At 44.9% G+C, this 24,522-nt stretch overlaps 1 protein-coding gene across 3 annotated transcripts in view; it reads right to left on the minus strand.

Annotated features, from left to right (window-relative positions):
* Positions 1-1,097: 1,097 nt before the first annotated feature.
* cnstb (consortin, connexin sorting protein b) overlaps positions 1,098-24,522 on the minus strand; it is a 39,220-nt gene continuing 15,795 nt past the window's right edge. For all 3 annotated transcript variants that reach the window (XM_063223607.1, XM_063223610.1, XM_063223609.1), the window contains exons 6-10: positions 23,755-23,878; positions 19,461-19,482; positions 18,381-18,707; positions 3,211-3,343; positions 1,098-1,558 (exon numbers count right to left, since the gene is read on the minus strand). In XM_063223607.1, coding sequence (XP_063079677.1) covers positions 1,326-1,558; positions 3,211-3,343; positions 18,381-18,707; positions 19,461-19,482; positions 23,755-23,878 — 839 coding nt within the window. In that variant the 3' untranslated portion in view covers positions 1,098-1,325. The remainder of the gene's footprint in view (positions 1,559-3,210; positions 3,344-18,380; positions 18,708-19,460; positions 19,483-23,754; positions 23,879-24,522) is intronic.

Genomic DNA, 24,522 nt, shown 5'->3' on the forward strand with positions numbered 1-24,522 from the left:
AAATACACAATTGAAATTACAGACTAGATGTTGATGAGTGAGTCCAAAGTTGTTTTACAGTATAAAGCAACATTGGTGAGTCCATGTGAGTTGCCGTCGTTTTCTGAAACAGTTGTTCACATCAGTTCACTTCTTCTTTTGTCCCTTCTCCACTATGTTTAACCCCTTAATGCACGCCGTACCTCCTGTGGCACACTGTAATAGACATTGAAAGTTAACTACTGTAGTACTACACTACTATGACAGTACATGCACAGGGCCTTTAGTAATACATTATGACTTGGTCATTGCTATTCTGGTAACAGCTAATTTGTAATGCAGTGTCTTAAGGGGTTAAACTTTGACTAGGTCACATGATATCTCTCTTCATGTCTCAGAGGGGAGAAGTCTCCTACTCAAACTAGTGCCTTACATCCTTTCCTTTCACCTGTGGTCGCAGAGGCAGTGTTGCCAGATTGGGCAGTTTCCCGCCCAATTGGGCTGCTTGGGATGGCTTTCTGCGGGAAAAAGTGGAATTTAAAGAAAAACCTGCCCAATTTTTAGCCATAGAAATCAATAGAATTGGACGGGATTTGGTGCTTCCAGGCGGGTTGTGAGCATTTTTTGTGCTGGAAATCATCCGCGTCATCTGGCAACCCTGCTCAGAGGGGGAGAAGGGGCCTACTCAAACTAGTGCCTCCCATCCTTCCCTTTCACTTGTTGCCCCTTATCTTATCTCAGTGTCTCTCTCTCCGCCTCCGCAGAGAGAGTCCAAGTCCTGTTTGCAGTCCCAGTCTCACTCAATGTAGGCGGGGGGGCCAGAACTACAGGTGCCCACGAAAGTCGATGATGTGGTTGGTTGGGGTGGGGGCCCACAATTATGTCCCATCAGCCCTGTTAAGCCCCACTGCATTGCTGCAGGAAAAAAGTGCAGGTGTGACAGTTCATTCATTCATCTTCCATTAAGGCACACTGTCCAGGTGTGTGTGTGTGTGTGTGTGTGTGTGTGTGTGTGTGTGTGTGTGTGTGTGTGTGTGTGTGTGCGCGCGCGTGCGCGCGCGCGCGCGAGCGTGCGTGCGTGCGTGCGTGCGTGCGTGCGTGCGTGCGTGTGTGCGTGTTTGTGTGCGTGCATGTTGTACGTTGTTCATTCAGTGAGCAGACTTTCCTCTAGTCTGGTCAACAGCAATTTGTTCATATGCAAGCAGACAGCCTTGCACTAACTCCACCCCTCACACACACACACACACACACACACACACACACACACACACACACACACACACACACACACACACACACACACACACACACACACACACACACACACAGGTCCTGGGACCTCCGTCTCACTTCCCGCCTGCTGACCACGACAGGCCTGGAAGCAGCCAGTGTGTAATCCAGCCGACCCCGCGCCGCACCGGCTGCCAGTAGACCTCCATGCTCTGGGAGAAGTCCGTGCACACGGCCGTGCCGGCGTTACCGAGGAGACAGTAGAATGCCGTCCCAGCAATGCTAATCACCACGGTGACCAGGATCAGGAGCACAAACATCAGACAGGAATCCTCACGATCGGTATCATCTGCACATAGTTACCATGGCGACAGTGTTAACACATCCGGTCATTGATCAACTGGTTGTCAATTAGAGCTTACAGTACATTTGTGTAATGGCAGACAGTGTATACTGTATGTAAGGCTATAGAAGAGTAGAAAAACAAAAAGAGTAGAAAAACGTCTTCAAACACTTATTTATCATGTACCACATACAGAAATTATCACAGAATGGTAAATGTGTTATTTAATTAATTTAAATGTAATTAAATTAAAATAATTAATTTCATGAAGTTAAAAAGTTAAAGTCAGTTTGACTGACTACACTGAGACATATTTCAAGCCTTGAATGAAGAGAAGACACCGGAGCAGCTCAGATGGGATGCTTTTTCTTTTTAATTCAAGTGCACAACATGTTAGGGACATATTTCAAGCCCTTTCTTTAATGGTGATTATTCTAACTGAAGCCATTGTCATCGCCACTCTATCATTATTTAGTAATATGAATAATACCTAACAGTTCTCCATTCCAAACCATTTTACCACCACTTCCTCTGAAGTTAAAAATCTTGTTGGCATGATGGAGTCTTCAATTTCCTTTCAATCTCATATAAAGCGAATCACCAAAACAACTTTTCCACCTCAAAACCATCTCCAGTCTCTACCCCTCACTTACCCCTACTGTGCCTCTGCTGAAAACTCTCATCCATGCCTTAATAACTTCCAGATTGGACTATTGAAATGCTCTGCTCACAGTATTATATGCTGTACATAGGCCTACAGAACTCCGCAGCAAGACTACTTACACACACCAGACCCTGGCATCACATCACACACCTATCCTCCATCAATTACACTGGCTTCCTATCCAATCACTGATCCAGTTTAAAATCCTCCTCCTCGTCTACAAGACCCATTACAACCTTGCACTCACCTCCGTACCTCACAAGTCCCCCCACTCTATACAACCCAACCCACACACTAATCCACTATCACCCTCCTCCTTTCCACCCCCTCCACACCCCTTCACACCATGGCTGACAGGCCATTCAGTGTGGTCGGTCCCAAACTTTGGAGCGCACTCCTGATCGCACTTCGTCAAAGAACTACATTCCCCTCGGGGATCAATAAAGTTACTCTACACTCTCCACTTTTCCAAATGTAAGCCTAAGACACACCTCTTCACGCTAGCCTATCCTTCATACAGCTGACATCCACTTCGACCACATGTACTCACATTGGCCTACTGTTTTACGTTTTCTATTTATTGATTTATTTTTGATTTTGTACACGTGTGTACATATATAGCCTATATATAATTTTTTTATCATTTTCAAGAAATATTTTGACAGCAATGTCAGGCTTCTGGAAAGTTCCCTAATGCCTCTTTTCCACTGCCATTTTTCTGGTAGGCCTACAGCTCGACACAACGTGACTCGGTCGCCACTTTTTGCTTTACGATTGAGCAGTGTCGTGCCTATTCGAAAAGCACAAAGTGCTGGCCGAGTCACGCTGTGTCGAGCTGTAGGCCTACCAAAAAACGACAGTGGAGAAGAGGTATTAGATCACCTTAGTACCCCTGTGTTGCTTGCTGGGGCTTGTTTTGCTTTCCATGTTTCATTAAGCGAGTTTTCCATGCTAATGTAATGTGAGGTGCAGCAGCAGTGCTACAGCAGCTTACCATCATAGGGTTCACTGAAGCGCACTTTCCGTCTGGGCGTTTGCAGCCTGTTGGGGCTGTCTGCAGAGGGCGCTGTTTCCTCTTCTGCCACCTTCCTCTTCAGGATTGACACAAGCCCATTGGTGGGAGTTATCTGTCCACATGAGAGGGGAATTGATGTCAATCTGTCAGATACAATAGCCAATAGCCAACGTACATAATATAATATAAATATTTAACATTAAATATATCGTATTAATATATGGGTCAGTGACATTTCAGCAGTAGCACATGTCAGGGCAGTGCAGCGACAGCCAGTGCCACTATTGTATGTATTTGTTTTTTAGTGGACTATCTAAGAAGCATAACCATTGCAGCAGATCATCCACCAATTACTAATTCATTTATGGGCATTAGATGCCATTGCGCCACCTGACATCTGAGACCCCCACCCAAAAAAAACGTCTTGACCCATAGTCTACCCATCAACAAACCAGAAGTGAAAAATGCATTTTGCATGACAGATGAAACATTTTTAAGTTCTGAAAAGAAAATCAGTTGTTGACAACTTTGCTCTTTTTGACTATCGCAACCACGATGAATGTGAATCTCGATGTACCAATGTAGTAGTACACTGGCCTCCTGGCAATCTCTCTGTCCCCTTTGCATTGGCTCTGCTGCAATGACATCTTGTGGCCACATGGGGTCAGCATGCTGCATGCTATTGAGCGAATCGCTTTCATGTTTCCGTCACTGATGACATAACTCACTCCAATACCACCCATAAAAATAAACGTGACACTGATACAGTTTAAGATTTATGGGTGTTTCTTTGGCTCTCTAAAACCTGACACACTTGTTTACTGGAAAACTGATTCTTTAGACACACCATGAAAGTAACTTACACACAGACTCGCAGAGCCATTTAGAACTTTCATCAACAATCATGGTACAACATTGCAGTGACAATGGTAACCCATAGGAACATGAAATGCATGGAACTAACAAAGTGATACCATTTTTATGAGGGAAAAAAAGGAAATTAGTCACTTTCATAGTGTGGGGTAATTAAATAGCAAACATACACATTCCATCCACACAATTTTGATAATATGGTACAATAGACCTCCTTGGGTACAATAAGAATTGTATGGGTACGTGAGGAAAATGATCAGGCCACTTTTGCACTATGTGTAGGCTACAATAAATTAATAATTTTGCGTACTGTATATTTCTTTCATTCTGTGTATGGGCATACAGTACATTACAATACACAGATGTACTATGTTTGCGCTTATGATAAAGCATATCATCTGGGTAAAAAGGAACAAAGTCTGCAAAGTCTGATGAAGACCTGAAGGTCGAAACGTTGCACTCTTGCTATTACATTTTCACAGAAGACAAGCAGTGTTGCGGACTTTATTCCCTTTTACCTGGATTATTGCTTTTACTGTCCTGCACCCGGCCCATCGGGTGGGATGTGAACACATCTACTCCTCTGAATATAGCGTATCATCTGGCCTTATCTAAGCACTACACTTATGCACAGGATGGAGTCTGTGTATGACTACAAATGATAGACTGAAGACTACAGATTTTATTTATGATGAAGTCAGCAAAGCTGTGATGAAGTGAGTAAAGCACTACACTGCTGTGCAGGGAGGTGGCAGTATTTGATACAGTGGGCCATTCTCAAAACCTAGGACAGTGTCCTTCCAAGTGTATCAGCCTAATTAGTCACACCCAGTGATTGGATACTCTTTATTAGTCACACCCAGTGATTGGATATTCTGTAGAGTTCACCAAAGAGTATCCAATCACTGGGCGTGACTAATTAGGCTGATACACTTGGAAGGACACTGTCCTAGGTTTTGAGAAAGACCCAGTGTCTTGTTCGCAATAGAGCTGGGTTTCCCAACTTATTCCAACTTGGGGCCCCGCTTGAAATTTGCACAACTCTTCGGGGCCCACATCTGATACAATAAACAATACATCTCAAATGAACAGTCGACAGCAGCACAGCAACAAATATTATTTAGATTTTCAGAAAATGATTTTAGGGCCCACTTGGAATACCTTCGTGGCCCACCAGAGAATCACAGCAATATAGCATAGCACATGGTCTGAGCTAAGCTCTACCACACTGATGTAAAGGGAGGAGTCTGTATTTGATACAGTTTCTTGTTCAAAATATAGTCTACTGTACCATATGCTGTCTGACCTAAATCACTACTACTACTACTGCAGTTACAGGGAGTCTTTGTCTGATACAGTTCATGATATGAGTCAATGAACAGCCTAAAGTAGGCCCCTGCTCTCGCCCTAAAGCAGTGGTTCCCAAACTGGGGGACGGGACCCCTATGGGGGTCGCTGAAGTACTGAAAGGAGGTTGCGGACAAAAGGGACATTGCACAAAAAAAGGGAAATGCCCGGGTTAACAGCTGACCATAATTCCATAATTTGGTTAGTACCAATGTTCACTTGTATGGTAAACAGATGTATTTGGTGTCCTGTGGATTTCTAGCAACGTTATTTTTTCCATTCATATTGCTACATTCTCAATTAATACTTTGTCTGCTAACATTGCTAGAAATCCATTGCTAGGCTAAAACTCTGGTGGGTCAGGGGTTTTCGAAAATAGTCCAAAAGGGGATCCCTGCTGAAAAAGTTTGGGAGTGACTGCTCTAGAATAAGACACCCCACTTCAGCACAGCCCAATGGCGGCACCTTGAAACTGCATTGTTTATGATATAGCAGTGTACCATATGGTCTGAGAGAGACAGGCACTACCACACCGATCAGGGCCGGCACACCAGGCAGTCACCTACAGTAGGGCACCAAATGTCTTGGGGGCACCAAAATGCCCAAAATGTCCCACAGAGTTAGAATGTCAAACAAAAAAAATCCTCTTTACACTTAACATGTTGATAATTATTATGCATGGACACAACGCAAATTAGCTGTGTTCGATCAGATGTATGCCGCTTTGTTTACAGATGGCAATTCCTGAATGCACAAAAAGGGAAGTGGGTGCTCACCTAGGGCACCAAGTTTACTAGAACTGACCCTGTACACAGCGATGTGTGGGCGGAGACAGTGTCTGATACAGTGTCTTGTTGATAACATAGTCTACCATATGGTCTACGCTGCACAACACTCTTATCGTTCTGTACAGGGCAGAGTCAGTGAAGAGCGTAAAGTATAAAGCAAGCAAATACGGGACCACCGGGGCATTTTTCATCACCGGTCAAAATGGCTAATAGATGTTAATCTTACTAGCCAAACACACACTCACTAATGGGTCAAGGTGGCTGATAAGTTGGTCTTCTCTACCAGCCAAACTGAAATTTCACCAGCATGGCCAGTTGGCTGGTGTTCATTAAAGGGACACTGTGCAGGAAATGGTCAAAAAAGGTACTGCAACTATGCTGCTCATTGAAACTGGGCTGCCTATTGCCAAATTTGATCTTTACATGAAAGTTTACTAAGTAATAAACAAATATTTTCTAGTAAGATCCAAGTACAGTAATTTTTGCAGCTAAAAATGGCTATTTTTGGACATTCAAAATGGCGGACCATGGAGAAGATCCCCCTTTTCATGTATGAAAAGTGCAATTTTTCCAGTCATAATGAATACTTAAAATTTGATGGTGGTGATCAGTATTCATGAAAAAGGTAACATTAGTAAAAGGGCAGCATGAATTCTGGAAATAAATAACTAAAAATCTCACACAGTGTCCCTTTAATTTAGAGCCCTGATACAGGGTACAGTATGTGTTTCATACAGTGTCTTGTTCACAAGATAGTATACTGTAGTCTGAGGGTAGCCCCGTAACACAAGCCATTCCACCAGTGGAACACTGTAATAGTCAATTGAAAAGTAAGCATAGTGAGTACTATCGTAGCACTACACTACAATGACACAAACCAGGGCCTTAAGTAATGCACTATGACAGTGGTTCCCAACCTATGGGCCGGGGCCCACTGGTGGGCCCTGAAGGTATTCCAAGTGGGCCTTGAAATCATTTTCCAAAAATAATAATCACAATTTGATGTGTGTTGCTGTTGACTTATTTGAATTTTATTCTTAATTGGGTCAGAGGTGGGCCCCGAACATTTTTGACAATTTCGAGTGGGCCCCAAGTTGAAAAAGGTTGGGAATCCCTGCACTATGACTTGGTCATTGTCATTCTGGTAACAGCACATTTATAACAATGTGTCTGAACAGGCTAAGCACTATACTGCAGTCACAGGGTGGAGTCTGTGTTTGAGAGAGCTCATGATTTCTCATACCATGTGGTCTGAGCCAAGCACTACACATTAACTAAAAGAATCAGAGTTAATTCAACACTTATAGAATACTCTGGGATCAAATACACACTGGGAGATGTTAAATCAACTCTATAAGAGTAGAATTAACATTGCGTTTTGATTTATTTTTTACTGTGTACACTACTGTAAAGGGCGGTACCATCCTGCCGCGGCCCCCCTAGCACCTCCTCACCCCGAGGTCCCCGGCGCCCCCACGTTGAGAACCATTAGTCTAGCGTATAAGAGGCCCCCACCACAGCCCCATGGGGGCCCCTTAAAAGGGGTGTGTCCTCCAGCTCGCTCCATGGCCTCTCAAAACACCCACCGCTGCCGATTGCCACGGCAACGGACTCTGTGGGCTATGACATCATCGACCCCGACTGCTGCTGTTGCTGCTGCTGCACACACACACTCGATAGATAGCGTAGACGAGGCCAGGGAGGACAAGACACACACACACACACACACACACACACACACACACACACACACACACACACACACACACACACACACACACACACACACACACACACACACACACAAACACGCACACTCATGACAACATACACACACACACACACACACACATGCCAACATACACCCACACACACAGTAACACACACACACACACACACACACACACACACACACACACACACACACACACACACACACACACACACACACACACACACACACACACACACACACACACACACACACACACACACAGTAACATACACCCACACAAACACACACACACAGTAACATACACCCACACAGACACAGACACAGACACAGACTCAGACACAGGCACACACAGACACACACACACACACACACACACACACACACACACACACACACACACACACACACACACACACACACACGCACACACACACACACACACACACACACACACACACACACACACACACACACACACACAAACTCGCCCCGCCTTGTGATTGGTCGTGAGCCCTATAATTGAAACCAAATGCGGTCGAGGCCTGGACTCAGTAAAGCAATTACCCAGCCATTTGACTGGCCCAAGAATCCCAGAGATTTCTCTCTTAGCGGTCAAGTACACACACGCGCACACACACACACACACACACACACACACACACACACACACACACACACACACACACGCGCACACACACACACAAACACACATGAACAAAGGCACACACACACACATATACACATACACACAGAGACACACAATGCCTACAGTATCGAACCATGAACACACACACACACACACACCCACACACATGCACACACACACATACGCAATGTCCTGCCTACAGTATCAGACTACACACAAAACCACACACACACACACACACACACACACACACACACACACACACACACACACACACACACACACACACACACACACACACATACACACAATCACGAACACACACACACACACACTCACGCACGCACGCACGCACGCACGCACGCACGCACGCACGTGCACACACACACACACACACACACACACACACACACACACACACACACACACACACACACACACACACACACACACACACACACACACAGACAAATATCACTATGCCTACAGTACATATCCAGCCAGATGAGATGAGATGAGATGAGATGGGATGAGATGGGATGTGATGGGCAGACAATATAATTATGAGAGTCAGGAGGACAATGGAATTATGGGAGTTCTTGTCCTTGGAGACCAGGAAGTGAAATGTGTTTGAAATAAAAGCCTTTTGGATGAAGAGGGAGCGAAGAGAAAGCCGAATTGGCAAGCGTGGCGCATGTGACTTCATAAAAGGTCCACGCCTCTCTCTTTCTTAGGAAGTTTCACTTGGGGTGTTGTTCCGTAGCCTTGCGACGCCATCCTATGTACTCCACCCAAAAATTTGCCTCCCAGCTCGGTTCGCTCACTGTTTAGCCAATCAGCCAACAGTTGAGAGTGTTCATTACTGATTGGTTACGGTAACACTATTCACACTTTTGTTTTGTTATTTGCATGCTTTTGCGAGACTATATTGTAACAGTCATGCTAATAAAGCACAATGTGGATTATGATTTGAATTCGGAACTCCAATGAATTTAAATGTCGCTTTCGCCAGGCTAGTCGCTTTTCAGGCTAGTTGTTCCCATCTTCAAATTGGGAGCAATGATGATTGGCTCGAGTCCTGAAACAGCAATTTCTCTACAGTAATTTCACTCCACAGTATTTTCAATAAAGCCGCATTGCGGCCGTGAGTCCTTCTTCAAACTTCAAACTCATTTCATTCCAATATAAACTAATATTACTATGGAGCAATGTGCGGTACTTTTCCTTTGTAGCCCCTTAATGCACGCCGTACCTCCAGTGGCACGCTGTAATAGTCACTGAAAAGTGAACTACCATATTGCTACAATGCTATAACATAATAACACAGGCCCTTTAGTAATGCACTACCACTTGGTCATTGCCATTCTGGTAACAGCAAATGTATACAGTAATGCTGTGTCTTAACGGGTTAATTGGTTCTGACACTACGCCTATGGCCAGCAACAGCACCTTTCGGGTTTCATTAAACGCACACCGTTTGAGGTGCGTACGGCAGACAATTAGACTCAACTTGACAAAGAATGGTCGTCGCACACTCAGAACTTCATGCAGTTACATTTAATAAGACCAACGTTTCGGCTTGTAAGATGACCCTGATGAAGGCGTAAGCCGAAACGTTGGACTTATTAAATGTAACTGCATGAAGTTCTGAGTGTGCGACGACCATTCTTCAGCAAAAGCACCTAAAAACAAAAAGGTTCTGGTGTGTACTGCATTTCACTTTCGAATAAAGATGTAATGACGGCGCTGAGCCTCCCACATTTGGGCTTGCAAGCCCATGGGGACCCCGGTTCGAGTCCAGACGGGGTCATTTCCCAGCCCTAACCCATCTCTCTCTCCTGCTCATTTCCTGTCTCCTCTCACACTGTCCTGTCATAATAAAGGCCCAAAAAGCCCCCAAAACAAACTAAAAAAAAAAAAAAAAAAGATGTAATGACGACCCAGTCATGGCTGTAACGGTGGGGCGCTGGACTGCTATGCGGGCGACCCGGGTTCGATTCCCGGCCCTTGTCATTTGCCGATCCTTCCCTCATCTCTCTCTCCCAGCCGTTTCCTGTCTGTTCTGCACTGTCCTATCAAATAATAAAGGCACAAAAGCCCTAAAATATATACTATATTAGGGCTGGGACTTGATTAAAATGTTTACTCGAATCAATCTATAGGCTTTGAAATGAATTAATCGAATTAATCGCATTTAAGAACAGTGAAAAAATAAAAATTCACATGGATTTTGGATAATTAAAAAAAATAAGCTTAATCTAAAAATATTATTCATTTTAAAATAAGAGAGAACTCTTCTCAATTTCAGCAGGCTGTTCACCATCAGGCGTAATACTGCCCTCCACTGGTCTAATCCAGAACTATGTAGCTATATTACTGCAATTTATTTTTTTCATTCCGTTAATTCATTAATCGAATCACATGATTAATTAATCGAAATGAACATGTAAATGTCCCAGCCCTAATATATACAGTACTACAGCATCCATTCATGTAATAGCGAACTACATGTAACAACACCACTCTAACCATTCAGGAGTAGTCATCCTGTGGTCAGGGCTCGATTAATGCACAGCCTAGATGTGGCTACAGCCTAGGGGGCCCCACCTGCCAGAGGGCCCCACAGGCTAGATGTGGCTACAGCCTAGGGGGCCCCCACCTGCCAGAGGGCCCCACAGGCTAGATGTGGCTACAGCCTAGGGGGCCCCCACCTGCCAGAGGGCCCCACAGGCTAGATGTGGCTACAGCCTAGGGGGCCCCCACCTGCCAGAGGACCCTACAGGCTAGATATGGCTGCAGCCTAGGGGCCCCCACCTGCCAGAGGGCCCCACAGGCTAGATGTGGCTACAGCCTAGGGGGCCCCCACCTGCCAGAGGACCCTACAGGCTAGATATGGCTGCAGCCTAGGGGCCCCCACCCTGTCAGCAGCCTGCAGTCTAGGCCATCTTAATTCAGCCCTGCCTGCATTTGAGTGCGTTGCAATATGCAACCTTTCCTCCTCCACTTGCACTTGTCTCCTCGTCCCGCCTCCTGGCCCCTCCTCCGTGGAGAAAACGATAAAGTTTCCCAGCTTTTTTCCCCCAACTTTTGAGGGACTGTTTTTCATTCACCATCCCAATTGCAAATGAGGAAAGGACTCTACAATTGAACTATTGCAAGATATTGAAATATAATGCTGTTGTCAGTGATGTCATCATGACATATTACTTCCTGGTATGAGGAGAGAAGCAAGTGGAGGAGGCAAGTGGAGGAGGCAAGGTCGCATATTGCAACGCACTCTTTGTGTCCTGCTCTCAACCCTCTCTGTAATTCACCTGCCCCACCCAGATACAGCGGCCCTGGATGATAGCATGGTAGGTTGGTAGGTCATAGCTGTATCCTTCAAAAGGAAGGCTACCAGGGGCGGAGCTATAGGGGGGGGGCAAGCGGGGTATTTGCCCCTGGGCCTAGGGCCCTTCTGTATGGGTGTTGGGGGCCCTATAGTGACTATGGCAGGCCGTATCGGGGGCCCTATCAGTGTTTTGCCCTGGGGCCCTGTGTGCAATTGTTCCGCCACTTAAAGGGACACTCCACCCATTTTGCATTAGGCTTTCCATTGCTAGACACCCAGTCATACTTTTGAATGGTCTTGCAAAAATCTCTCAATTCCCCCTGAGATAGGAGAAATCCGCATTCATCTCTTAACACTTCCTCTGTCAATGATGTAAAAATGGTCATTTTGCATCATCGACAGAGGAAGTGTAAGAGAGGTGGATTTTTGTTGAGACTACAAGCCTTTTTCCCACCTTTTCAACCCCGCCCATAGGGGGTTGGACCTAATGCTCTAACAGACCTATCACAGATCAGTGTCCCAGTGCTTTTGAAATCACTAGCATTGAGGCTCCAGTAAGCAGTGTTGCCAGATTGGGCTGTTTCCCACCCAATTGGGCTGCTTGGGATGGCCGTCTGCGGGTAAAAATGGCATTTTACAGGAAAACTCGCCCAATCTTTCCCATCGACATCAATAGAATTGGGCAGGATTTAGTGCTTCCAGGCGGGTTTTGAGCATTTTTTGGGCTGGAAATCATCAGCCTCATCTGGCAACACTGCCAGTAAGTCACTGGCATAGCTGGAAAGGAGAAGCTGGAGCTTACTGCAGCTTAGTTTTCAAGACTTTATTTTGTGCACACACCCGACCAACGTTTCGGTGTTGCTACACCTTCTTCAGAGTCAAATGATAGCAAGAGAGAGACACACATTTCAAGACTTGACATTCACAGGTGATGCCACTTGGTTTGGCTAAATTGGTCTCATCTCATTGCAGGTAATTGACCCCACCCCCCAACACCAGGACAAGATTGCAGACAATTAGACAGAGAGGCTTTGTGGAAAGGCATTTTGGATTCATACTCTAAATTCAGTGGAGCCTAATAGCTGGATCTCTTAGCGTCCAAAAAGGGCCTAATCGTTACGCGCTGGATAGAAGCACCAAAATTGGTGTAGACCTTCCTTAGGGTGTTCTCCATCATTTCAGAAGGGGTGCCCCAAATTTCAATGTCATTAAGGTCATTTTTATGGGGTAAATCCAAGATGGCTGCCCAAAACCAGCCAATAGTAGTAAAATGCTGTACTGCCTGGACATAATGGTGTTATGGGCCAATCCACCTATTTGTGTGTGATGTATACAAACTGAACTTTGAGAATATGTGCAAAACTTACCATAAAAACAATGTTATATATGTCTTATTTAGATTCAAAAACAGGAAAATCATAAAAACCATGGTCAGAATGAGATCACTCTACAATTGAGAGCTCATTTCTGGGCATTTAGCTATTGAACCAACATTCATTAAGAGTTTTAAAAATTTGCAGTGGGTCATATCTATAACATCCAAAAAGAAAATTGTGGTTAGAAAATTTAGGGGAGAAGAGATAAACCCTTGAACTGGGCCACACATAACTGTCCCAATGTTAGCATGCTAGCATTAGCAGGTTCAGACATTCAGTCTGCTCTTCAGATAAAGATGGCAAACAATAATTTTAATCCCACTTACACATGCGCGCACACACACAAACTACTACTACTTCCTTAGGACCCCCTCAATGATTTAACCCTAGGAGTCCAACTGAAATATATTCATATCAATCAAGTCAATAATACATGTACATATCAAGTGTCAGTGACAGCTGTCAAATGACAAATGTATGCTGATTAATGTTCAGATATGTATATCGCAGTCCTAAGTGTACAATGGAGTGATAAGGGCATTTATGCTTAGGAAATTATGAATAATCAATATGCAATACGACATCCATACAGTATATTGACAGATACTTTGTTTTAAAAGAGCAAAATGGTAACATGTCTGTTTTTCCATCTACTTTTGGCTTTAATCTAGATGACATGTTGGCTACTTAACCACTTAATTTATTGTTTGCTCGTTATTTTTTATTTGTGGGTGTGGTCCTTTGTTTAAAACATGTCTGCCTGCCTTCCCTCTCTCACATAGGCTACTAAAATAGTCTTTCAAAAACTTAAAACAACAGCATGTGGAAATCCTATTGGCTTTGGAGGGCTAACGTTTATGTAAGGGTTAACGTTCGGCGAGAAGGTCGCTACCGTGGAATAGCAGCACGACAGAGAGAATCTTTAGACCCCGACGCGGAGCGGATGGGTCTTGTTCTCTCTGAAGTGCTGCTATTCCACAAAGCGACCGACTCGCCGAAAGTTAACCCGCTTATTATATGGATATACTTAAATGATTCACACATGCGGGGTCATTTCTTTAGACCTATTTAATGTTAAGATTGTTGCTGCGCAAAACAAAACAGTGCCGTTGTGGAACACCGCTAGGCAACAGCTAGGTAGGCTAGCCAGGACAACAGGTGTTGTCTATCACAGCAGCTGATTAGAGTGACAAAAGACCGGACCCCCTGCGGAGTGATATGAAACATTCGCTTTAGCCACTGACTTGTATACAAGCCAGTGGCTTTAGCAGTGAACGTCTTGTTGCCATTGACAGCGGTAGCCAGGACAACGGGTGCTGTCTTTCACAGCAGCTGATTAGAGTCTTGATGAAAAGTCGCTTTAGCAGTGAAAAGTCTTGTTGCCATTGACAGCGGTCTGTTATAGACCAACCCGTCCGTTATCGAAAAATAACAGACGTCCGAACGTTGGGGAGCCCCGTTGAAATGAATGGAGCATTCGACAGATGACGTCACAACCATATAATAAAAGACTATACTGTACTGTACTGTACTGTACTGTACTGTACTGTAATGTAATGTGATATACCATACTGTACTCTACTGCACCGTGCAGTATGCTACTGTACTGTACTGTACTGTACTGTACTGTACTGTACTGTACTAGACTGCACCGTACTGTATGCTACTGTACTGTACTTAACTAGACTCCACCGTACTTTATGCTACTGTACTGTACTGTACTTTACTTTACTGTACTGCACCGTACTGTATGCTACTGTACTGTACTGCACCGTACTGTATGCTACTGTACTGTACTGTACTATACTGCACCGTACTGTATGCTACTGTACTGTACTGCACCGTACTGTATGCTACTGTACTGTACTGTACTGTACTATACTCTACTGTACTTTATTATACTGCACCATTCTGTATGCTACTGTACTGTACTGCACTCCACTGCACTGCACTGTACTCTACAGTACAACTATAGAACTGAAACATGTAGAGCGGTGGTGCTCAAACTGTGGTACGCGTACCACTGGTGGTACTTGAGACATCTCTGGTGGTACTTGGAATGCCATTATGAACCTCTCCTGTACTGACTGGCAAAAGTGAATATGGAAGGCCTTTACTGCGATATTCTAATGTTGGTTGTCAAGGTGGTACTCAGAGAGCTCAATATTTTCTCAGGGGGCACTTCACACAAAAGGTTTGAGAACCTCTGATGTAGAGCATTCTGAGGACATGTACAATATTATGCAAAAAGGTGTAGTGGGAATGAGTTATGTTACTGTTACCACTCAAAATTTGAAGGTTAAAAAAAGTCTTGTGGCATTTTGTTTGGGGGGGGCGGGGTATGATCGACTATTCTTCCGCCCAGACTATTTATGTGCCTTGCATATCAAGAAAATGAGTCCAGGTAATGATTTACTTTCATAGTATATACCATATTAGAAGTGTTGTTCTATATATATATTTCTCCTATGGGTAAGGGTGGCAAAAGACCTACAGTATATGTTGTCCATCAGCTGTCAGTTTTGATAGCAGTTTAAGTACTCAATGATTACTGAGCTAACTAATACAACTTCTGACACAAGTACTAGGTGAGGACTCTGCAAATAAACACCTTTTTTATCTCTGTCTTCTTACTCAACATACACTAAGAAATCATTCCCATTTAATTTGAACTGAAGCCATACTGTGGCCTACATGTAGGCCTATATTGAGTAATATGTAATGCCATTCTAAAGATGACTGAAATGCTCTCACAATATGCACTTGTAAAAATATAGAATTAGGTGATCTTATGGGGTTCTTCATACATATGGAAAAGTCCTGTCCTTTACCCTCTCTCATACAAATAAAATACGTATATCTGTTATGGAAATTAGAGGATGGAGAACCTGCTACCTAGGGCATCTTGCACTGACACTATCCCATTCAAATCGAGCATTAGCAGCAGTCTATTCTCACCATAGTTTTAGTGTTGGCAATACTCATTTTAATTCAGACCAAGAATCTTCTCAAATCGTTCACAATGTTACATGCTGTCAAGCACGTAAGCACAGACTCACCCATACTTTCACACTATGTACATTTTGTAGTTTTATCAATCTGGTCTAGCAGGCTACCCTTGCTTCATCTCTTCTGAGGACTATATTAACATTGTCAGCTAAGTATAATGTCATGTAATAACAATGTAATGCGTTACCAACATGACATATTGTATATGACATGGTAGACATTTTTTTTTCAAGGGGCACCCCTTCTAGGATGTCTTCAAATCAGTCAAGGAACATGTGTACCGAATTATATGCTTCTATCCAGTGCGTAACGATTTCTCGGCTTAGAGCCCCTACTACAGGGCATAAATGAGGAACACAATATGTCTTGCTCTCTGTAACAAATTGTTCCAGCATCGCGGCTGTGGTCTTGTAATAATTGTAGCTGTGGTTTTATTGACAATGTTCTTTGTGTATTGTTTTTTTCACTTTTTTATTTTGTTTTGGGAAGTTGGCAAGCTGTCTAATTGTCTACAATCTTGTCCTGGTGTTGGGGGTGGGGTCAATTACCTGCAATGAGATCAGACCAATTTAGCCAAACCAAGTAGGATCACCTGTGAATGTCAAGTCTTGAAATGTGTGTCTCTCTCTTGCTATCATTTGACTCTGAAGAAGGTGTAGCAACACAGAAACGTTGGTCGCGTGTGTGCACAAAATAAAGTCTTGAAAACTAAGCTGCAGTGTGCTCCAGCTTCTCCTTTCCAGTGATGTCTGTCCCACTGTGATGCACCTGCAAGCAGGGTTGCCAGATGAGGATGATTTCCAGCCCAAAAAATGCTCAAAACCAGCCTAGAAGCTCAAAATCCCGCCCAATTCTATTGATTTCTATGGCTAAAATTGGGCGGGTTTTTCTGCTAAATGCCATTTTTACCCGCACATGACCATCCTAAGCAGCCCAATTGGGCGGGAAACAGCCCAATCTGGCAACACTGCCTGCAAGCTGAGGGAGGGATGATATAGAGTCCCAAATAACTGGGTGTGGCCTGTGGAACTTGAGCATTGCAGTGCATTATGGGGATTGTTGTCACATATCCACAAGCACTAAAAAGTCATATTCTGCCTTTTCTTGGTCAAGAAGGCACCAAATTAGAAATGTATGTTACTATTCTACTATAAATATGACCCACTTTCAGTAACATATTCATGTCTCCACCGGTGGAATGCCCCTTTAAGGCTACTATAGCAGTAAGCCTACAGACCTACTGTTTCCATGTTCTGGTTCATCTGCGTATGGTGGTGAATGAAGCGTTGCATTTGATTACCTTAAAAGGATTTTTATAGTGACACTGAGACATTTTATCAGTTCAGTGTCACTGTAACCTGGTGCTGGGGACGGTCTGTGGTGCCTTGTTACCCAGATTAATAGATTAGATAATCTGATTAGTGATACCGAATGTCTCGGTTTATCAGGTAAAAGAGATTATATTGCCTTAGGCAAGAGCCACTGTTGCACCCACATTCTTGTAAGACGTAATTACATTGGGAGGCATGGCTATCTGTTAAGGTATCCTCCTCCTCCTCCCAACACTGCTCCTTAATCAAATCACAGGTTGCTGATCAGACAACACACTCTCTTTACCTCACTTACCACACCTTTACCTTTACCGAAGTCTTCCAGCACAGTCCTCCATTGAACTGAATGACCAAAGTACAGCAATTTTCACAGCTAAAAATGGCTATTTCTTGAAATTCAAAATGGCGGACCATGGAGAAGATACCCCTTTTCATGTATGAAAAGTGCAATTTTCCCAGTCATAATGAATACATTGAATTTGATGGTGGTGGTAAGTATTTGTTTAAAAAGTAATACTTGTGAATGGGCAGCATGAATTCTGGGATACAAAAAATACACCTGTAATATAAGTCATTCTATTCTATTCTATTCTATTCTATTCTATTCTATTCTATTCTATTCTATTCTATTCTATTCTATTCTATTTAGTTCGGTTCAGTTCAGTTCTGTTCTATAAATGAATATTCTAATGAGAAGGTAAAATCTTCTCTACCTGCTCCACTCGAATGTGCTCTGCCAAGTCTTCTTGTAGACCCATCGCACCCTCCTCTTCCTCATCTTCATCATCCTGCTCCTCCCAAAGGTCATCCTCCTCCTCGTCCTCTTCCTCCTCTTCGCCCTCTTCCTCCTCCTCCTCCTGCTCCCCCTCAGGCTCCTCTCCTCCAGTCCGCTGGTGCCTCTCTGGTTGGAGGAGCTGGTCTCCTCTTCTTCTCTGGTGTGTGTCCTCCACAGAGGTCAGCTGTGGCACTCCTCTGTTCTCACACTCGGCAGTGCCTCCATTGGTCAGCGCCTGACCGGCCGCCATGCTCCTCTGCAGAGGCTGGAGAAACAGGCAGGATGCATGAGTGACGTGCAGCAGGTGAGTTAGCACAGTCAAGTCATGCACACATCCATGTTAACCCATTTTAGCCTAAGCCCTTTTTGGGAAAAGGTGCCCTCTCCCTATTAAAACCCAGATATCTCAGCCTCCGAAGCACATACAAACATTAAATGAGTTGCATTTAAAAGCTAGAGCCTTCATTTTGCATTAGAATGGTTTCATTCAGCTCTAACATACCCACATTGTTAATAAAACAGTTAAAATCTCGAGAACTTCCATGCAGCATATATGTCGCTCCAGGACACAATGGGTTAAAATGGGATCAGGATGGCCCTGCCGTGGCCTAATGGTAGGGCACTGGGCTGCTACGCCGGTGACCTAGGTTTGATTCCTGCCTGGGTCACTTGCCGATCCTTCCCCGACTCCCTCCCTCCCTCCCCACTCATTTCCTGGCACTCTTTCACTGTCCTATCTGAGTAAAGGCTAACATGCCCAAAAAATAAATTAAAACATGGGAACAGGATCAAGATGTTAGTTCAAGTAGAGGCAATGATAGTCACCCACACTGATGAACCCCCTTTAATGCATTTCATTAAAGTGTGAAACAATTAAACTAAATACTAAGTAAGTTACCTTTGATCAATCACCCCACAGGTTATAAGAAGAATTTTCTCTCACTTTATTGTAACTAAAATGCAAGGTACTGATACAGCAGGTGTGAGGGGAATTATATTTTAAAACATAATCCCTTACCTTGTCCATGCAAGAAGTCGGTCTGCAAGACAAAAACAAAAAGTCATAATAGAAATTAAATGAAAGGAACAGAGTTTAAAATAGGGACAATCCACTCAGTGGTGTAGTCTCCTTTTTAGAAGTGGGTATACTGTATATTTGAGCATTTTTGAGGTGGGTACACTGTATATATTTGCGCTATTCTAAATAATGGATCAATCCATTTTAAGTGGGTATACTGAAATCCCAGAAATGTTTGAGTTATCCTGCTGACATACAGGCAGACGGACCTCCTTGGCGGATACAAAAACAAATGCTACAAATGTCCGTCCTGTAAGCCCCAGGCTCTCCAAGCACACCAGAGCCTCTCCTCGCCTCTCCCTCTCCCACACCAGAGCCTCTCCTCATCTCTCCCTCTCCCACACCAGACCCTCTCCTCGCCTCATCTCTCCCTCTCCCACACCAGAGCCTCTCCTCTCCTCTCCCTCTCCCACACCAGAGCCTCTCCTCGCCTCTCCCTCTCCCACACCAGACCCTCTCCTCTCCTCATCTCTCCCTCTCCCACACCAGACCCTCTCCTCGCCTCTCCCTCTCCCACACCAGAGCCTCTCCTCGCCTCTCCCTCTCCCACACCAGAGCCTCTCCTCGCCTCTCCCTCTCTCACACCAGACCCTCTCCTCTCCTCTCCTCTCCTCTCCTCATCTCTCCCTCTCTCACACCAGACCCTCTCCTCTCCTCTCCTCATCTCTCCCTCTCCCACACCAGACCCTCTCCTCTCCTCTCCTCATCTCTCCCTCTCTCACACCAGACCCTCTCCTCACCTCATCTCTCCCTCTCCCACACCAGAGCCTCTCCTCACCTCATCTCTCCCTCTCCCACACCAGAGCCTCTCCTCACCTCATCTCTCCCTCTCCCACACCAGACCCTCTCCTCGCCTCTCCCTCTCCCACACCAGAGCCTCTCCTCGCCTCTCCCTCTCCCTCTCCCACACCAGACCCTCTCCTCATCTCTCCCTCTCCCACACCAGAGCCTCTCCTCATCTCTCCATCTCCCACACCAGACCCTCTCCTCACCTCATCTCTCCCTCTCCCACACCAGACCCTCTCCTCACCTCATCTCTCCCTCTCCCACACCAGACCCTCTCCTCGCCTCTCCCTCTCCCTCTCCCACACCAGACCCTCTCCTCGCCTCTCCCTCTCCCACACCAGACCCTCTCCTCGCCTCTCCCTCTCTCTCTCTTTGTTTCGGGGTCATTTCAAGTTTCAAGATGTAACACGCCGCTCTTCATGCAGTCAAGACCAGACCACCTCCTCGAAAGCAGTTCATGTGTGATGTGTGTACCGTATGCTTGTTTGTTGCATGTGTGGGTGGTGGGTGAGTGTGTGTGCATGTGTGTGTGTGTGGGGGGGGGGGGGGGGGGAAGGGGGGGGGGGGGGGGGGGGGGGGGGGGGGGGGGGGGGGGGGGTACAGTACATACATGAGTGTGTGGGGGTGAGGGGGTGGAATGCTGGGGATCAAAGGACTGTGCATGAGTGTGTGTGTGTGTGTGTGTGTGTGTGTGTGTGTGTGTGTGTGTGTGTGTGTGTGTGTGTGTGTGTGTGTGTGTGTGTGTGTGTGTGTGTGTGTGTGTGTGTGTGTGTGTGTGTGTGTGAGTGTGTGTGTGGGTTGGCAGGCTGCCATGAAGGTGGGCGGATTATGACTCTCCGCCAACACACACACCTGGCCTCCTCATTACCATTGCAGACACACACACACACACACACACACTGCTCATCTCACTCTCTCAAAGAACTCCTAAACACACACACACACACACACACACACACACACACACACACACACACACACACACACACACAACACTGCTCATCTCACTTTCTAAAAAGAACTCCTGAACACACACACACACACACACACGTGCACACACACACACACACACACACACACACACAACACTGCTCATCTCACTTTCTAAAAAGAACTCCTGAACACACCCACACACGAGCACACACACAAACACAAACACAAACACACACACAAGCACACACACACACGCAGCACACACACAAGCACACAAGCATACAAACACAAACACACTGTATAAACTTGGCCAAGTTACATGTTTCTGCATTGATCTTTCTGTCTGCTCTTCACAGCTGTTTGTTGTTCTTACGCTTACTGGCACTTGTGAATACATTTCCCTATTTTTTTTCTATTTTATTCTATCTATCTATCTATCTATCTATCTATCTATCTATCTATCTATCTATCTATCTATCTATCTATCTATCTATCTATCTATCTATCTATCTATCTATCTATCTATCTATCTATCTATCTATCTATCTGTGCACGTGGGACAAAGACACCCCCCCCTCTCTCTCTCTCTCTCTCTCTCTCCCTTTTGCTAACAGACGCTATTATAATTACGCACCTGTACAGTACATTAATATAAAATGTAATTTTCCCTCTAAGGAAGCGATGTTTTTCAGATGCTTGAAAGCTTACCAGATGCGGAATGCACATATATATATGTTGCTCGCTTGAAGATGATAAACATCTCCATCGTCACAAATCATGTCACCTCATGTCCTGGGTAACCAGCACTAGTGTCAAACTCTCTCTGGTTACGTTGTGACACTTGTCTAGTTTTGTGTGTGTGTGGGTGTGGGTGTGTGTGTGTGTGTGTCTCTGTGTGTGTGTGTGTGTGTGTGTGTGTGTGTGTGTGTGTGTGTGTGTGTGTGTGTGTGTGTGTGTGTGTGTGTGTGTGTGTGTGTGTGTGTGTGTGTGTGTGTGTGTGTGTGTGTGTGTGTGTGTGTGTGTGGGAGGGGGATAGAGAGATCTGGCCTGTGGATATATGTATGGTAGATATATGTGCAATGTTGTATGTGATGTCTTTGTGTCTTCTACTGTATTTGTGTATGTATGCTACTTGACACCTTAATTTTCCTCAGGATCAATAAATGATACTCTACTCTACTCTACTGTTGAAGATGATAAACATCTCCATCGTCACAAATCATGTCACCTCATGTCCTGGATAACCAGCACCAGTGTCAAACTTTCTCTGGTTACGTTGTGGCTAGTGGCTGATCCGATCGCGCCTCGTGGAACCTGATCCAGAAATCCGGTAACGTAGCATGAGCCAGGGGTCGCGACCTTGACCTTTCGGTTACATCACAGAGGCTGTGATGTCCTGACATAAGCTGCATACAGACAGGGCTGGACTGGGGGAGAAATGGGGCCGAGGCACTTTTGGTTTAAAGCCCCCCCCCCCCTCATAATTAATGGCACAGAACTGACTCACCGGTGGGCCCCTCACCTTTTTTCCTGAAAATAGGGGCCCACGAGGGTGCAGGGCCCACCGGGAAATGCCCGGTATTCCAGATGGCCAGTCCAGCCCTGCACACAGACGCAAACTCTACAAAAAACATTCTGAGATTACCAGGAGTGCGTTCCTCAACAGTGTCATTGATTACAAAGTTAGCAACTTACTGAGTTGCATTGGAATTTCCCATAGCCAAACAACTAAGTTGCTAACTGGTTAAGAATGATGCTTATGAGTTTTAGTGTAAGTACTGACGCACCTCTGACAAACCGAATAGTGTCTAAAGGCAACTGAACAAACTTGGCAACACAACACAACCTTTTATGTTTTCAAATCGATGAAGACTGTTGATGAACCCCTACTTAGTGCATTTAATAGCAAATACCTCCAGGCTAAAATAATGTGTACGTACTCTACAGTATATTGAAAATAAAACAATGATAACACAAATATAAATGAACAAAATATTGTACAGGTCTTCTGCCAACAGTGTGTGTTTGGATGAAAGCAGCGGTTGAAGAAGGACATTTGAAATTGAAATCACAGCCCAGGCAGCATAGTTTTACAAAACACACACAGAGAGTTCAGTGTTTGTGCAACCAAAGGGGGTGGACTCAGTGGGGGGGTGTTCCTGTGTGTGTGTGTGTGTGTGTGTGTGTGTGTGTGTGTGTGTGTGTGTGTGTGTGTGTGTGTGTGTGTGTGTGTGTGTGTGTGTGTGTGTGTGTGTGTGTGTGTGTGTGTGTGTGTGTGTGTGCATGTGTGCGTGCGTGCGTACGTCCGTCCGTGTGTGTCTGTGTGTGTAGTGTGTATGTGAGTATACATGCGTGCACTGTATGCAAGCGTGTGTGTGTCTGTGTGTGTAGTGTGTATGTGAGTATACATGCGCGCACTGTATGCAAGCGTGTGTGTGTCTGTGTGTGTAGTGTGTACGTGTGTATACATGCGTGCAGTGCACTGTATGCAAGCGTGTGTGGTACAGTATCTCACCGCTGGTGTGTCCGGCAGATGTGCCTGAGGGAGTCCATGTGCTGGATGTCCTCACCGGAGCAGCCACTGGGGGCAGCAGAGACATCCAGCTGAGACCGCACACCCCCCACCTGCAACCGAGACTCTGGGGAACACCACAAGACCAGTGAAAAGGCTTTTAGAGCGAGAGAGGGAGAGAGAGAGAGAGACATGGGCAATGTACATATGGAGGGGAGAAGATAGAGAGGGTAAGGAGGAAGGCTATCACAGAGATAGAGAGAGAGATAGAGATAGAGAGGGTGGGAGAAAGAGCAAGAGAGAGAGAGAGTGAGAGAGAGAGCGAGAGATGTGTTGTGTTGTTTTGTGCTGTGTTGTTTTTGGGTTCATTCAATAGGGACAGCTAAGGTAATAGTCAGTAGAGAAGGCAGAGCCATCCAGCTGAGACTGCACACTCGCCACCTGCCACTGAGACTCTGGACCGTACGGAAAAAACTGTTAAAAAGTGAAAAACTTATAAAAATTATATATATACAGTACATGCCATGATTTACTACTGAAACTTGGTGTTTTCTCATACAGAGTTATTATATGAACAAAATATTATATGAAGCATACAAATAAAGCAGGGGCGTAGGCAGAAATAATAAAACAGGTGGGCCCAGAAAAAAAACGGACGGGCCCAACCCGTAAGCGTGTAGGTAGATATTATAATACTGTGCTCCAAAATGATACTTTGAAATTGAAATCATAGAAATCACAGAAGATGAACCAGACTTTTGACAAAATGGT

This window comes from Engraulis encrasicolus, chromosome 18 (genome assembly GCF_034702125.1).
Source record: "Engraulis encrasicolus isolate BLACKSEA-1 chromosome 18, IST_EnEncr_1.0, whole genome shotgun sequence".
NCBI classification, from domain to species: domain Eukaryota; kingdom Metazoa; phylum Chordata; class Actinopteri; order Clupeiformes; family Engraulidae; genus Engraulis; species Engraulis encrasicolus.